The sequence below is a fragment of the Xyrauchen texanus genome, chromosome 35 (assembly GCF_025860055.1).
Source record: "Xyrauchen texanus isolate HMW12.3.18 chromosome 35, RBS_HiC_50CHRs, whole genome shotgun sequence".
NCBI lineage: Eukaryota > Metazoa > Chordata > Actinopteri > Cypriniformes > Catostomidae > Xyrauchen > Xyrauchen texanus.
This window is the reverse complement of record NC_068310.1, coordinates 16,570,194-16,583,938: the sequence shown is the minus strand read 5'-3', so window position 1 is coordinate 16,583,938 and position 13,745 is coordinate 16,570,194. Positions and strand designations below refer to the sequence as shown.

Here is a 13,745-nt window from a genome sequence, read left to right as displayed (position 1 = left end):
AGCACATGCCCACATATTTCCAGCTGCAAAGCAACACAGTTTCCAAGGCCCCATTGTCCTGTTCAAGCACAGGGGCAGAACAAATATCCTCTAACTATGTGCCTCGAGAGAGATTGAAAATTCACATGTTAAAAGTAGGCAAAGAGAACAGCACAGAGACATGAAGACTGAGAACATGGTCAGAATTCATACAAACTCTAGTGTCGTTACGGCTCAGTGTTATTGACAGGGAGGTTTGCTGTACTAACTTTCTTAGGTTTCTAGTGAGTGTAGGGTCTGTGGGGGCACACAATCATGTCTCTTCCACTGGATATATGCTCTAAAAATGGAGACGCCTCGCTGGGCACTCTGGAGAAACAACTCATCTGCCCCATATGTGAAGAGGTCTTCACGAAACCAGTAGTCATTCTGCCCTGCCTGCACAACCTTTGCCGCAAGTGTGCCAATGAACTGTACCAGGTATGTGTGTGTTGAAGTTTTTGTTCCTAATCACTTGGCACATGGAAATGGAAGCTATGTAAAACAAACAAATAAATATATCAACATTATTTATATATAAAGTATATATACTGTATATATTTATTACACGGCTCTCTGGAATACTCAATTCTGATTGGTCAATGGCACCATCCAGTGGTCAGATATTGCTCCGTAACAACTGCATATCTGAGGATTTAGATGCATCAGACTCATCTGGGTTCTGTGAGCCATCTCTCCTGCTTCTCGCCTCACTGTACGATCTCTACAAGTAAGCTAATAAAATAATTTTTAACTCCAATGTTTCATGTGCATTTATTTGTTTAGTAGCATTATAGTTAGCAGGATAATGTGCAGTCAGTCGGTTGTTATCGCAAAATAAACCCCTTCAGGGTGATACAAGATCAATTACACTGTCAGGGTTTATTTAAGTAATATCACACGAGCAAAGAGTGTTATATGGCCCTACATCTGCACTGCTGTGATTCGGCCACAGGCCGAGTGCCGTAGGTAATTACAGCAGTGCTGATGTAGGGCCATATAACACTCTTTGCTCGTGTGATATTACTAATATACAACAGTTCAATGAACAATTACATTTTAAAAATTTAGGAAAAACTGAGTAAGGTCATAAAAATGCTTTGTGTATGAAACTACTTTATTACGCTACGGATCAGAATCTGCCGTTGCTGGTTCAAAACAAATGATGCATCCAAACCTCTGTTAGTAAATCAAAAAGTTCACTTTAGAAATAGTATCACGGCTTGTGCTGTTTCTAACAAGTTATTGGATAAAAAAGGATGGATTGATGGGTAGGTGCATGTCTATGTGTGTGTGTGTGTTAGAGAGAGAGAGAGAGAGAGAGAGAGAGAGAGGGAGCATGTGTGATCACCTGTTGCCACTCCCAAGCAGATATGCTGTCAGAGTTCTGATGGTCAGCTTTCTCAGTGGAAAAAATAGCGTCCAAGCGCGGGTATTTCTCCCTATTTCATGGTAGCCGTGCAAGAGTCGATCACTATAGAAACAGCGATGAACTCCACCATTTTTAAACAGTGTGTATCCAATGTGGAAACTTGGTAAGCGCCTTGAGTTATGTAATCAAACAGTCCTTTGTGTCTCTCAGCTGAAATGAGTCTTAATCCTGAAATTGTTCATTTAAAGCCGTTTAAAACAATGTCCTAGCTTAAGTAATGTAGTGGTAATACGAGCGATCACAGAGCGCTGTTCTATGTAAACAATGACTAACGGATTCACTTTACTTCACCAACTGGCTCATATTACACACAAAAATTATCTTTTGCCACCACCTGCTGGCTAACATATGTCATTTCAAAAATAAATACAGTAACTCCTAACAGATATGCACTGCTCTTACGCCTTAGTTTAGCATGGCATGAACACAAGCAGAGTGAAACACATCCTGACAGACCATCAGTGCTCATGGAACGTCTCTTGTCCAATCAGATTTGAGGTCCGGAACTAACTGTTGTATATTATGCAATATCAACCGTCTGACTGCACATTATTCCTTACATAAAACATAGTTTGATTAGATTAACTTGGTAGGGGATTGGGCGCCCTCACAATGATATGTCATTTATTATTTTTCTCTATTGGTGGTTGGTTTCTATAATACAAATTAATAGAATAAAGTAATTACAAATAAATCACAGTTGAAAACAAACAAGAATAATGATCATGAAACAAAGCAAATTGTATCCATGTACACAACAATTGCCAACTTGTTATACCCAATACCTACCACAGCTATGGGAAGTGAACTGCTTAGAAATACAGAGGATTTGAATCAATCATTGATCAGGATTCATTTAACTAGACAAAACTAAAAGTAAATAATAGAAAAACACATTAAACCAATTTAAAAAGGTGTGGCCCTATTGCAACAAGACCAAAAAATTTAAATACCAGAGCTGATTTTCTGCAAGTTTGAATAAACAGGTTGTAACATGTTTATAAGCACTTACTTGCTCTTTCAGGTCTTCAGTAAGCTGATAAATTCTCAAAATAGCATCTGTGCATTTGATACACAGGCGGCTCATCTGCACATGAGGTGGCAGATTCCAAAATTTAAATATTAAAGTGTTGTGAGACCTTCTCACAATCAGCAGCATCACAAGCTATTCAACATTCTTGAAATCTTTGCTATATACTTTTATATCAAGTGGATGGTCAACATAACGTGCCGATACTGTTTGTTGGGGTGCTTGTACACTTGGGTACACGAAACACAAATCCACATGAAATCACTGGTAACACTTTACAATAATGGGTAGTAAATAGTGGTGGTGGCATAGTGGCTAAAGCACAGGGCTGTTAATCAGAAGGTTGTTGGTTCGAACCCCACGGCCACCACCATTGTGCCCTTGAGCAAGACACTTAACTCCAGGTTGCTCCAGGGGGATTGTCCCTGTAATCATTGCACTGTAAGTCGCTTTGGATAAAAGCGTCTGCCAAATGCATAAATGTAAATATATTAGGTATCATGAACAAACAATGAACAATATTTTTTCGTGAATAGTTAATGTTGCATTTTTCATAGTTTGTAATGCATTAACTAATATTAACAAATACATCTTACAATTTTTTTAAATGTCTTAGTATACACTATGTTGAATTTAACATTCATTAATTTTTTAATTAAAGCAGTCAACTAATGTTAACAAAAACAACCTTATTGTAAAGTGTTGCCAAATCACTCACATTTTTAAAGCCATTAAAGCACTAACTGCATAGTTAAGCAACCACGAAGAGTTGACAATCACAACATATCACTAGCAGTCTGCTGTTCTAACATGTGGAATCCCAACAGGTGTGGGGATTTCAAATGCATAAACTCTATCCACCGTCTGAATTCTGAGGTATAAATATAGTTGATGGCCTACATTTGATGCATATGAGCTGTCAGGGGTTTAGCACACATGGAAAAGACAATTGGCATATTGATATGAAAGAGAGTCCTTGGTAAGAATTTGCAAAATTCTCCTTCTCCTCCTCTTTTAAAAGCCAAGCTATGAAACAAAGTAGTGGCATAATATGCTTCCTGAGTCTTGAGGAACATCCGACTGTGCACCAGAGGTATATTAATGGTAATTCTGTAAATAAACCATTCCCATCACTCTGTAGGAAACCAGGAGATTGTAATGAGCCAACATTGGTGCTTTGATTCCCATTTGACCCACAAGCCTCAGCAGCTGAGAGCTATTATTGAGGATGACTATTTTAGGAGACCAGATGAAATCAGTCTCAAACTCTTTTCTTTGCAAACTCTGTGTTATCTTGTTCCCTTGGCAAGTGTTGATTGCGTTGAAGTCTTGAAGTCAATTACATGTTTATATGAAATCTGTCCTTACATTTTTAAAAACATGCTACAGTATCAATTTACAGAAGTCCGTGATGTTACACCTGTTCCAAACACCAATGCTAAAATGACATGCAGTCCTCACAGGACAAGGTACAGATACTGTACTGTATATGCAACATGTCCACCCTTCGTTACAGAAACTCTTAGATTCAGAACAATTAGATAGTCTATGCTATGGGAAAGTGTGTCTTCAGAGAGGCAAAAGAAAGTCTAACAAATTGATGCTCTTAAAACATTTTCCAAACGTTACATTGTGGTTGTGGGAAAGTGAAAATTTGATAATTGTTTTTGTGAGCATAACATTCCTAAAAATAAAAACTTTCTGAAAACTTAATTTGGCAACTTATCAGTTTTATCATCAGTAACAAAATAAAAAGATCTAGTGTTAAAAGAGGACGTACAAACAATGTTGAGAAAGAGATTAAAATTCTAAGTCTAAATACCTAATCACATATACTGTTAGCAGATTGAAGAACAGCATGCTGAGTAAGATGTGCAGCCATCTCTCTTCCAGATTGGAGTTGGAGGACGCTTTCGCTGCCCTACCTGTCGGCGCGAAGTTGCCTTGGACCGTCATGGAGTTTATGGACTGCAGCGCAATTTACTTGTGGAGAACATTATTGATGCTTACAAACAAGATTCTGCAAGGTCAGATCAAGAGAGTGTTAAATGACATACTTTGTTATCCTTCCTCTAACATTTGCAACAATTAATCTCCTTTGTTTATGTTCAGCTGTTATGGTAGCTTAATGATTAAGGATTTGGGTTGTTAAAGACACAGTTTCCATCTCAACTGGGGTGACGCAGAACTGGAGATTTCATAGTGCCAATCCACTTAAATGTACATTGTACAGTATGTTGCTGGGGGGGAAAAAATGTCTTAACTTTGGACCCATTAACAAATATAAATTACCAAGGTTGAGCAATGCATCTATATGTGGTGCAAGCTGATAGGTCTTTGAACTTGGTATCTGTTAGCCAATTAGCTCACACACATGAGACATGTTAAGCCAATCAGCTTCTATGGTGTAAGATGATTGGTGAGTTGACATGTAATCCGGTAGCCAATCAACTTCCATCTCACTCCTTTTCTAACCATTTAAAAAGCTGGTTAACCTCTGAAACCCACCTCCACTCCAGCTTCACGGTTTAGATCTGCAATATGGGGATTGTTTGTGATGTCTGTTTGTGCACCATCATGTCATATGTGTTCGATCCAGCATGTATCGCATTTGTCTAATTGTGTAGTAGCAGCATGTCCACATGCTTACACTGTACATATGTATGTGTATTTCTCTGTATTTGCTCAGTAGCAGATGCAGTGTAGCAGATCTAATCTGCCAATATCCTGTACATTTTTCTTACCACCATTTTAACCATGCTAAATCTTTCCAAGAGTTGTCATGACTGAACTAAATTGACAACCAAACTAAGCTGTTGGAATTTGGCATAATGTTTTGGAGGACTGAACAATTTGTCTGGGTTTAAAAATTTGGTTGTGAATTTAATAAGTTGTTCTTTCCTGTAAATCAATGTGTCTCCAGCTCTAGGCCCCCACCAAAGCCTCTTGCACAGCTTACCTGTGAGGAGCATGATGACGAGAAGCTCAATATTTATTGCATCACATGTCAGGTGCCCACCTGCTCATTGTGTAAGGTGTTTGGGGAGCACATGTCCTGCCAAGTAACTCCCCTACCTGACATCTACCAGCAGCAGAAGGTAAAAGGTTTTACATCTTTGCATCTTACTACTATTCAGAGGACTATTACATTTATTTAAAAAATGTGATTGTCTTTTTAGGCTGAACTCAGTGACAGAGTCGCTTCCTTGGTTTCCACAATTGACCATGTCCAAGCTTTTGTCAATGAACTAGAGGCAATGTGTACGAATATAGAGGTATGGAGGATTACTTTTACATCTTACACAAAGAAACACAGGGCAGAGAGATGGGAACAAGACGTACTTGCACTGGACACATGAGGAGATTAAAATAGGGAGAGAAATCAAACAGGTTAATAGCAGGGCGAGTGAGGCAACTAAACGAATAATGGGCAAACAAGGAGGAGAAATATGACAGAGGATTGAGAGACATGAGGCAAAACAGAAACAAAACAAACCATGTGCTCACACAAGAAACAAACACCCGAATGGCACGTGCGCACATCGGCAAGACAATAAGGCAATATGCACCCATGCCAACTGACAGATAAGACGAGAGAATGCATGGCAACGGCAACAAAGAAATGCCATACATTCTCACACAAGAAAAAGCCTGCGCGTACATCACGAGGCAAATGCGACACAGTGCATGCAGCAGGTGACAACACGAGACAAGACACCTGTGCGAGAGTTCAGATAAAAATAAATCCGACAGCTGAGACCGAAGTGACCGAACCTCAGCACAACGTGAAGACAGATCGTGACACAGCATGCAGCGCAAAGCGAGCGCAACATGAAGCACGTCTGCAATCGTGAGAGATAGACACAAACAACTGACGTGAGTGCATGCCGCCATGATGACATAAGCGCAATGCACTCACGCCAATAAAAGATAAGACATGGAGCATGAGTGTCCAGACCTCAAAACCGAAACTACAGACTCCATGCACTGTAAAGTAAACGCAAGACTACCGAACCATAGTGTCACAACCGCGTCACACAAAAACCCAGCTTGACAGAGTAACAGGATTGTGACATAACAAAGACAAAAAGAAACACAAAACAAACATAGAACAATGATGCCACGATCCTGTCACACAAAAACCAAGATTGACAGAGTTACAAGATCATGACATTATTCCCCCTCAAAGGGACACCAAAGACATCCCAAGACAAAGGAAAAATCAAACAGACACGACACACAGACAGAAAAAAACAAAAGAAAGGGAGGGAAGGGTGGGAAACCTGGGAGGAGGTTTCAGGAAAGTGGCAGGGTCTGGCAGCCTGGGAGGAGGCCTAAGGAATGGAGCGGCTGCTGGAGTGGAGTCAGTGGTCTGACTGGACATAGGCAGCCGCTGGAGAGGAGCACTGACAGTGACTGGAGAGCAGGGGCCCTTCTCAACCTCCTCTTCCAGACGGTAAGCAGCACTGCCGCGGGCTCCTCCGCCTTCTGGCAGATGGCAGCAGGCTCCTCCGCCTCGTGCCGGTCAGCTGCGGTGGCTCGGACAATAGGCTGGGCCTCTTCCTTCTCTTCCTATGAGGTGCAGAAGCAGTGGCCGAGGGGTCCACCTCCATGTGAGGGGCTCCCCTGTCCTCGAGTTGGGATAAAGACTGGAAGCTTTCCTAGGCACAGGCAGTGATAAACCCCTCCCATTTCATGGCTATCCTGACTGCCCCAAGAAAACATTGACTCCTATGACTTTGTAATGTCACGTGTCAGCTTGAGTTCATAGCTGGAATCTCAAGTAAATAATTCATACTGTGGTATTATGGCAACAAAATAAACTATTCAGTCACGTTCCTGGGAATGAGAGCTTTTTTTATATAGTTTTATTATTTATCAAGTGCTACTTGAAGGACTTTTCTGTTCATTTTAAAATTTCTGCAACATAACCTATAAGAGTTCAGATTCTAAATTTCCACATATGCTCAGGGACGGATTATGACTAGCAAGGGCCCCTGGGCCAATTTTCTTTTTGCACTTTCTTGAAGCTCTAAAATCACATAAAATGAATCCATAAGACATAAGACACAGACAGTGGTTAAATCCATATCTTCAGAAGCCATATAAGAAGCGATGAGCAATAGTAAGAAACAGCTATCTTTTCAACTCATCTGAATGATGAGTGTGTTCCCTTCAGAAGTGATCATCCCTACACACTGTTTCCTTCAAAGACTCTATTGTGAGAACTTTGCATGGCTGAAAGGTCTGGGGCTCAAAAATAGTGATCATTTGGTCATTTTTGTGGGGAAAATAACCCTAAAGGTTGGCTACCATTTATTATTCTTCCATCGAAAAGCCCTACTAAGGCATCATTTAATCCTTTTAAAAGTGTCCAAAAATCCCATAGACTACATTACATTGACAGAATGCTTAATTGAGTTAGGAATCTGTTTTGGAATGTTCGTGATTTCAAACCTCAGATGTCAAAACTTACACACAAGCCTTTAATCTGCTTTAAGATGATCTTTTCTTTCTTTCTTTCTTTCTTTCTGTAAGTATTTACAACTATTTAAAACTTTCAGTTTCAGTAGTTGAGACAAATCAGTAGTTTTGAAGAAAATATCAATATTTAATTTTTCCCAACCACCTAAACCAAGTTATTTTTTGCAATGTAGGGCAAACGTGCAGTTAAAGCAGCCCTTTATACAAAGAATAAAGCTTAACCATAAAAAGCCTATATGAAAAAATAGTAAGAAAATTGTATTTTTTAAACCTTTTTTTCTATAAAATAATGACATTTTAAGCACATGTTGCTTAAATTTAATAAATACTCATTTTGAAATATCAGTAGCAAAATACATTTTATTGTTAATTTTACTTCAAAATTAGCAGAGATTTCACATAAAAAAGATGAGTGCATCAAAACATGATGGTTGCTACTTTGGAAAATTATATAACAGTTCTACTTCCATTACAGAATGAAAACATTAACCAGGAGACAGTAGACACCTCATACACATCATGATGATGATGTAGATGCTTTAGAAAGTCATTTTACAACTATTTTTTATTTAAACAACTTTACAGCTCAAATAATACACACGTTTTAAAAGAACAATTAATGTGACTTACGTGCCTTTTATAAAATTATAAGCTTCATATTTCTGCCATTAAACCCTCCAAAAATCGTCCCCATTCACTTCCATTGTAAGTAACGTCGATTTTCTTTTTTTAAAGAAAGAGAGATGAGTCGAAATAATTTTTTGGAGTATTCAACATTAATACTAATACTAATTTATACAACTGAAATACTTTCATTGTTCCCCGAACAGGAGAATAGCAGGATCCAGAAGCAGATTCTGTGTGAGAAGTTTGATCGCATGAATGCCATTTTGGAGGAACGTCGTAAGATCATGACCCAGCAAATTACTTCTGAGCAGGAAGAAAAGGCTGGTTGGGCCCAATCTTTAGTGCAGTCCTATAGTGGACATGTAGAAACAAACTCAATGTTAAGGCAGACTGCCATGAATGCAATGGAAGAGTCAGAGATGGCTGCTTTTGTACAGGTATCATAACCTTTGTTTTGGAACTCTCTGGGAATGTTATTTTGAATGTCAAGCATGCCAATGTTTGATATTTTTATTATCTCTCCCTCATAGACCTCAAAAGATCTTATTGAGAAGTAAGTAACTCATATTTACAACTTCAGCCAATGTTTCTCAAATTTTTCACAACTGTTTACAATTTCACAATGTTCATGCCCAAACAGCATTTTAAGGCTTCTGCTTAATATTGTCCAATGAATTCAAAATCATATTTGAAATTCACTTGAACAAACTAACAGACTTATTTAGTACCTTAATGTATCGGCAATGATCAATTGCAGATGTATCATTGTGGAAGAAGCATTTAATGGTCCTAACTTTCATCTTACTATCATTAGTATATTTCTTTTTCTGTGAAGGGTTGGTAAAGCATCTAGTTGCTTCACTCTGGAGACCATAGAGCCTGGCTTTGAGGAGATGGATCACTACAAGGTGAATTTTGATGCAGAGGAAAGAATGCTCTTTCAGCTGGATTTCATGAACAGTGAGCATCAGAGACTAAACAGATTAGCCTTTTGGGGCAAGCCATTATATGCTATTGTTTTTACAACCTGAGCCAGAATCCTCAGGCTAATTCTGGTAACCTTACAGTTGAAGAGGAAGTGGAAGACACATCTGATGAGCCAGAGTCAGAACTGGAGCCTGAACCTGAGTTTGAACCTGAACCACTGTCTAACCCAGAACCTGACACTGAACTAGATCAGGATCTCAAATCAGAGGGCTCTGAGATGCAGAGCCCCAATCCAGAGACAATGGAGGATACTTTGGCACGAGCACAGAGTTGTGCAGACATCAGAAAGGCTATATGTGAGAAGAATGGTTTAAGCACTCAGCAGGTACACTCGTTGTCTTTTGATATGTGCTTTGTCAATCTCTTATGTTATTTAAGGTTATTTAATGGCTATGTTTATTGTCATGTCTCTCTTGCTTTGAGTTTTTGTCAACCTTTGGGCAACACTTCATTGGTTTCAGGGCAGTTTGCAAGAATATTGGCTTACATTTTTTGCCTTTGCATGAACAATCTAAATTATAATCAGATCATAAATGTCCGCACATATAAGAGCATCCAGTGTGCTTTGTGAATGCGAGTTTGTTGACAGGAATCTTCCACCTTATTTCACTACTGAACCAGAACATCTGAAGTCATGTGATAAACCGAACGCATCAACTAGTAACAGACATAATTGACCAGCGCATTGGTTGGTGAAAACCCTAACTACTATTGAAATATAATTTTTGTTTTCTCCATCTTTGTTTCCATCTTTTTTTCAGACTGTCACCCTCCTCCTTTACTTCCTGTGCTTCCTGGTTATCCTACAGCGAATATGGGGTAGCATTCAGTGCATTATTTGTATATAGCGGAGATGTCGAGGCACAGTCACCAGGTACCTGCAGCCTAATAATTCTGAACCTGTGTTATTACCATCCAACTTCTTATTTCTGTATTGATTCTGCACTTTACCAATCCATCTTTCATTTCCTTTATTCCTTTATAATAACATAGAGCTACTGCAGAGCATTTTGAATGTATGTGAAATGCAGCATTGCTTAGGATTCATGTTGAAATGGATGATAATTTAAAATATATTGGAACTGGTGACATGTCTTTGTTTCATCATGCAAGAGAATCTGACCCACAAAAGCTTGAAAAGAGCTCAAAAGAAAGAAAGAAAGATGTTTCACCCATGTAAACCTCCCACACCTACAGAGAAGCAAATTGGGCCAGTGCTCCATTATCAAGGTTTTGTTTAGGAATGTTAAAAAAACTCTGTTCTTAAAATGTTGATTCTACAAAATTTCTGCAGACTGCCTCACCTGTGAGCTCTGCACTGGAAGGACTGAGCCCTCCAGTGGTCAACAGTGTGCTGATTCGTTTAAGCTTATCCTTCTCCAGACTCAATGTTGTCACAAATAAGTGCTCAAAGTTCAAAGGTCTATTAGCCAGAATGGAGCACTGTGGACTATCTTCTCGGTTTGATTCTTGAAGATTCCCTGTGTTGCAGTAATCTATTAAAATGATAGGTTTTGCAAATTGTTGTGGAAATGCACTAATAAATGTCTACTCTTTTGACAGCTATATATGGTAGAAATAGATATATAAGGCAGAAATAATATGAGTAGGATGGTAGTATTCCCTTCTGAACTCATTGTGCCATTGACTTGACACTTTCAGATGTGGTTGTCATTTAAGTGTAATGAAAATTTGTACAGTGTTGCATTCAATAAAATGTTCTCCTCAGCTGTTCTTCTCTCACTTTATCTTTTTTTTTCTGTGTTTGTGTCTATTTCAAATCCAACCACTTTAATGTCATTTTATCAAGTGTAATGACTGGACAAATTTGGGCAAATGTGGTCTACACATTGCAATATGCTGTGGTGTGTGTGTGTGTACATATATATATATATATATATATATATATATATATATATATATATATATATATATACACAGTGGATATAAAAAGTCTACACACCCCTGTTAAAATGCCAGGTTCTTGTGATGTAAAAGAATGAGACAAAGATAAATCATGTCAGAACTTTTTCCACCTTTTAATGTGACCTATAACGTGAACAATTCAATTGAAAAACAAACTGAAATCTTTGAGGGAGAAAAAAAAAACCTCACAATAACCTGGTTGCATAAGTGTGCACACCCTTAAACTAATACTTTGTTGAAGCACCTTTTGATTTTATTACAGTCTTTTTGGGTAGGAGTCTATTAGCATGGCAAATCTTAACGTGGCAATATTTGCCCACTCGTCTTAGCAAAAGCGCTCAAAATCTGTCAGATTGCGAGGACATCTCCTGTGCACAGCCCTATTCAGATCACCCCACAGATGTTCAATTGGATTCAGGTCTGGGCTCTGGCTGGGCCATTCCAAAACGTTAATCTTCTTCTGGTGAAGCCATGCTTTTGTGGATTTGGATGTGTGCTTTGGGTCGTTGTCATGCTGAAAGGTGAACTTCATCTTCATCTTCAGCTTTCTAATGGACGCCTGAAGGTTTTGTGCCAAAATTGCCTGGTATTTGGAACTGTTCATAATTCCCTCCACCCTGAATAAGGCCCTGGTTCCAGCTGAAGAAAAACAGCCCCAAAGCATGATGCTGCCACCACCATGCTTCACTGTGGGTATGGTGTTCTTTGGGTGATGTGCAGTGTTGTTTTTGTGCCAAAAATACCTTTTGGAGTTATGGCCAAAAAGTTCAAACTTGGTTTCATCAGACCATAACACATTTTCCCACGTGATTTTGGGAGTCTTGATGTTTGTTTTTGCAAACTTCAGCCGCGCTTGGATGTTTTTCTTTGGAAGAAAACGCTTCCATCTTGCCACCCTTCCCCATAGCCCATTCATATGAAGAATACGGGAGATTGTTGTCACATGTAGCACACAGCCAGTACTTGCCAGAAATTCCTGCAGTTCCTTTAATGTTACTGTAGGCCTCTTGGAAGCCTCCCTAACGAGTTTTCTTCTCGTCTTTTCATAAATTTTGGAGGGACGTCCAGTTCTTGGTAATGTCTCTGTTGTGCCATATTTTCTCCACTTGATGATGACTGTCTTCACTGTGTTCCATGGTATATCTAATGCTTTGGAATTTCATTTGTACCCTTCTCCTGACTGATATCTTTCAACAATGAGATCCCTCTGATGCTTTGGAAGCTCTCTGCGGACCATGGCTTTTGCTCTGAGATGCAACTAAGATGGCAGGTGTGTAATGACTTCTATTTAACATGAGTTTGAATGTGATTGGTTAATTCTGAACACAGCCACATCACCAGTTATAAGAGGGTGTGCACACTTATGCAACCAGGTTATTGTAAGGTTTTTCATTATAATTTTTCCTCTACAAAGATTTCAGTTTGTTTTTCAATTGAATTGTTCACATTATAGGTCACATTAAAAGTGGAAACATTTCTGACATGATTTATCTTTGTCTCATTCTTTTACATCACAAAAACCTGGGATTTTAACAGATGTGTGTGTAGACTTTTTATATCCACTGTATATATATTAGGGCTGTCTATTTAACGCATTAATTCAGTGCGATTAATTTGATAAAAAATAATGCGTTAAAAAAATTAACGCCATTAATCGCAATGCCCCCGGACCGTAATATGGAAGATTCCTGAGAAATGCAAGCTTGTAGTACCACCTGTTTACTCCAGTGGGCAGTAAGGGAAATTTCAGCTGTGTGGCAATGCACAGTTTATATAGTGAAGAAAAATACCCTTGAGCAGCAGAACAACACAAACATGCGTTACGTTCTTGTGTTCAAAACACTTGATGGAGCGCAAATCCGAACTAAGGGATCTCAATATGTGTTCTAAGTATTAAACTATATTTAACTTGACACAGTGACCTAAAAATTTTATGTTTATGATGCAATGCATCCAAGACGCAACACAAGTATGTCTGACGCAGCTGTTCATTGAAGGGTCCTTAAACAAGCCCTCATAATAAATCTCCAACTGATTGACAAATTCACTTGCAAAATGGATTGCTGTGAACTGTATGCCAATGACTGGCTTATTGTTACGATCCCTGGTTGTCTGCCCCGTGTTTCTCGTGTCGCCGTCACCATGATTCCCGACCCTCATCACTGTGTTATTAGCCAGAGCCCATGCCAGCCACAGTCAGCGAGCCAGAGCCCACGCCAGCCATGGTCAGCGAGCCAGAGC

General features: G+C 39.1%; 1 protein-coding gene across 2 annotated transcripts; it reads left to right on the top strand.

The window, feature by feature from the left end:
- The first annotated feature begins 36 nt into the window (after positions 1 to 36).
- Positions 37 to 11,304, top strand: LOC127628376 (tripartite motif-containing protein 54-like). 2 transcript variants are annotated; one of them, XM_052105089.1, is made up of 10 exons: positions 37 to 459; positions 4,359 to 4,507; positions 5,404 to 5,578; positions 5,660 to 5,755; positions 8,795 to 9,028; positions 9,122 to 9,144; positions 9,427 to 9,551; positions 9,659 to 9,903; positions 10,340 to 10,452; positions 10,873 to 11,304. In XM_052105089.1, exons 1-9 carry the CDS (start codon positions 295 to 297, stop codon positions 10,424 to 10,426), a joined length of 1,299 nt encoding a protein of 432 aa, XP_051961049.1. In that variant the 5' UTR covers positions 37 to 294; the 3' UTR covers positions 10,427 to 10,452; positions 10,873 to 11,304. The 2 variants fall into 2 exon arrangements, with proteins under 2 accessions (XP_051961049.1, XP_051961048.1); XM_052105088.1 differs by having other exon boundaries at positions 10,340 to 11,304.
- The last annotated feature ends 2,441 nt before the right edge of the window (positions 11,305 to 13,745 follow it).

Coding starts and splice junctions, on each gene's coding strand:
- LOC127628376 (XM_052105089.1), top strand. CDS start 295: ATGTCTCTTCCACTGGATATATGCTCTAAAAATGGAGACGCCTCGCTG. Junction 9,552..9,658: donor TCAGCTGGATTTCATGAACA/GTGAGCATCAGA, acceptor GTAACCTTACAG/TTGAAGAGGAAGTGGAAGAC. Junction 9,904..10,339: donor ATGGTTTAAGCACTCAGCAG/GTACACTCGTTG, acceptor TCTTTTTTTCAG/ACTGTCACCCTCCTCCTTTA.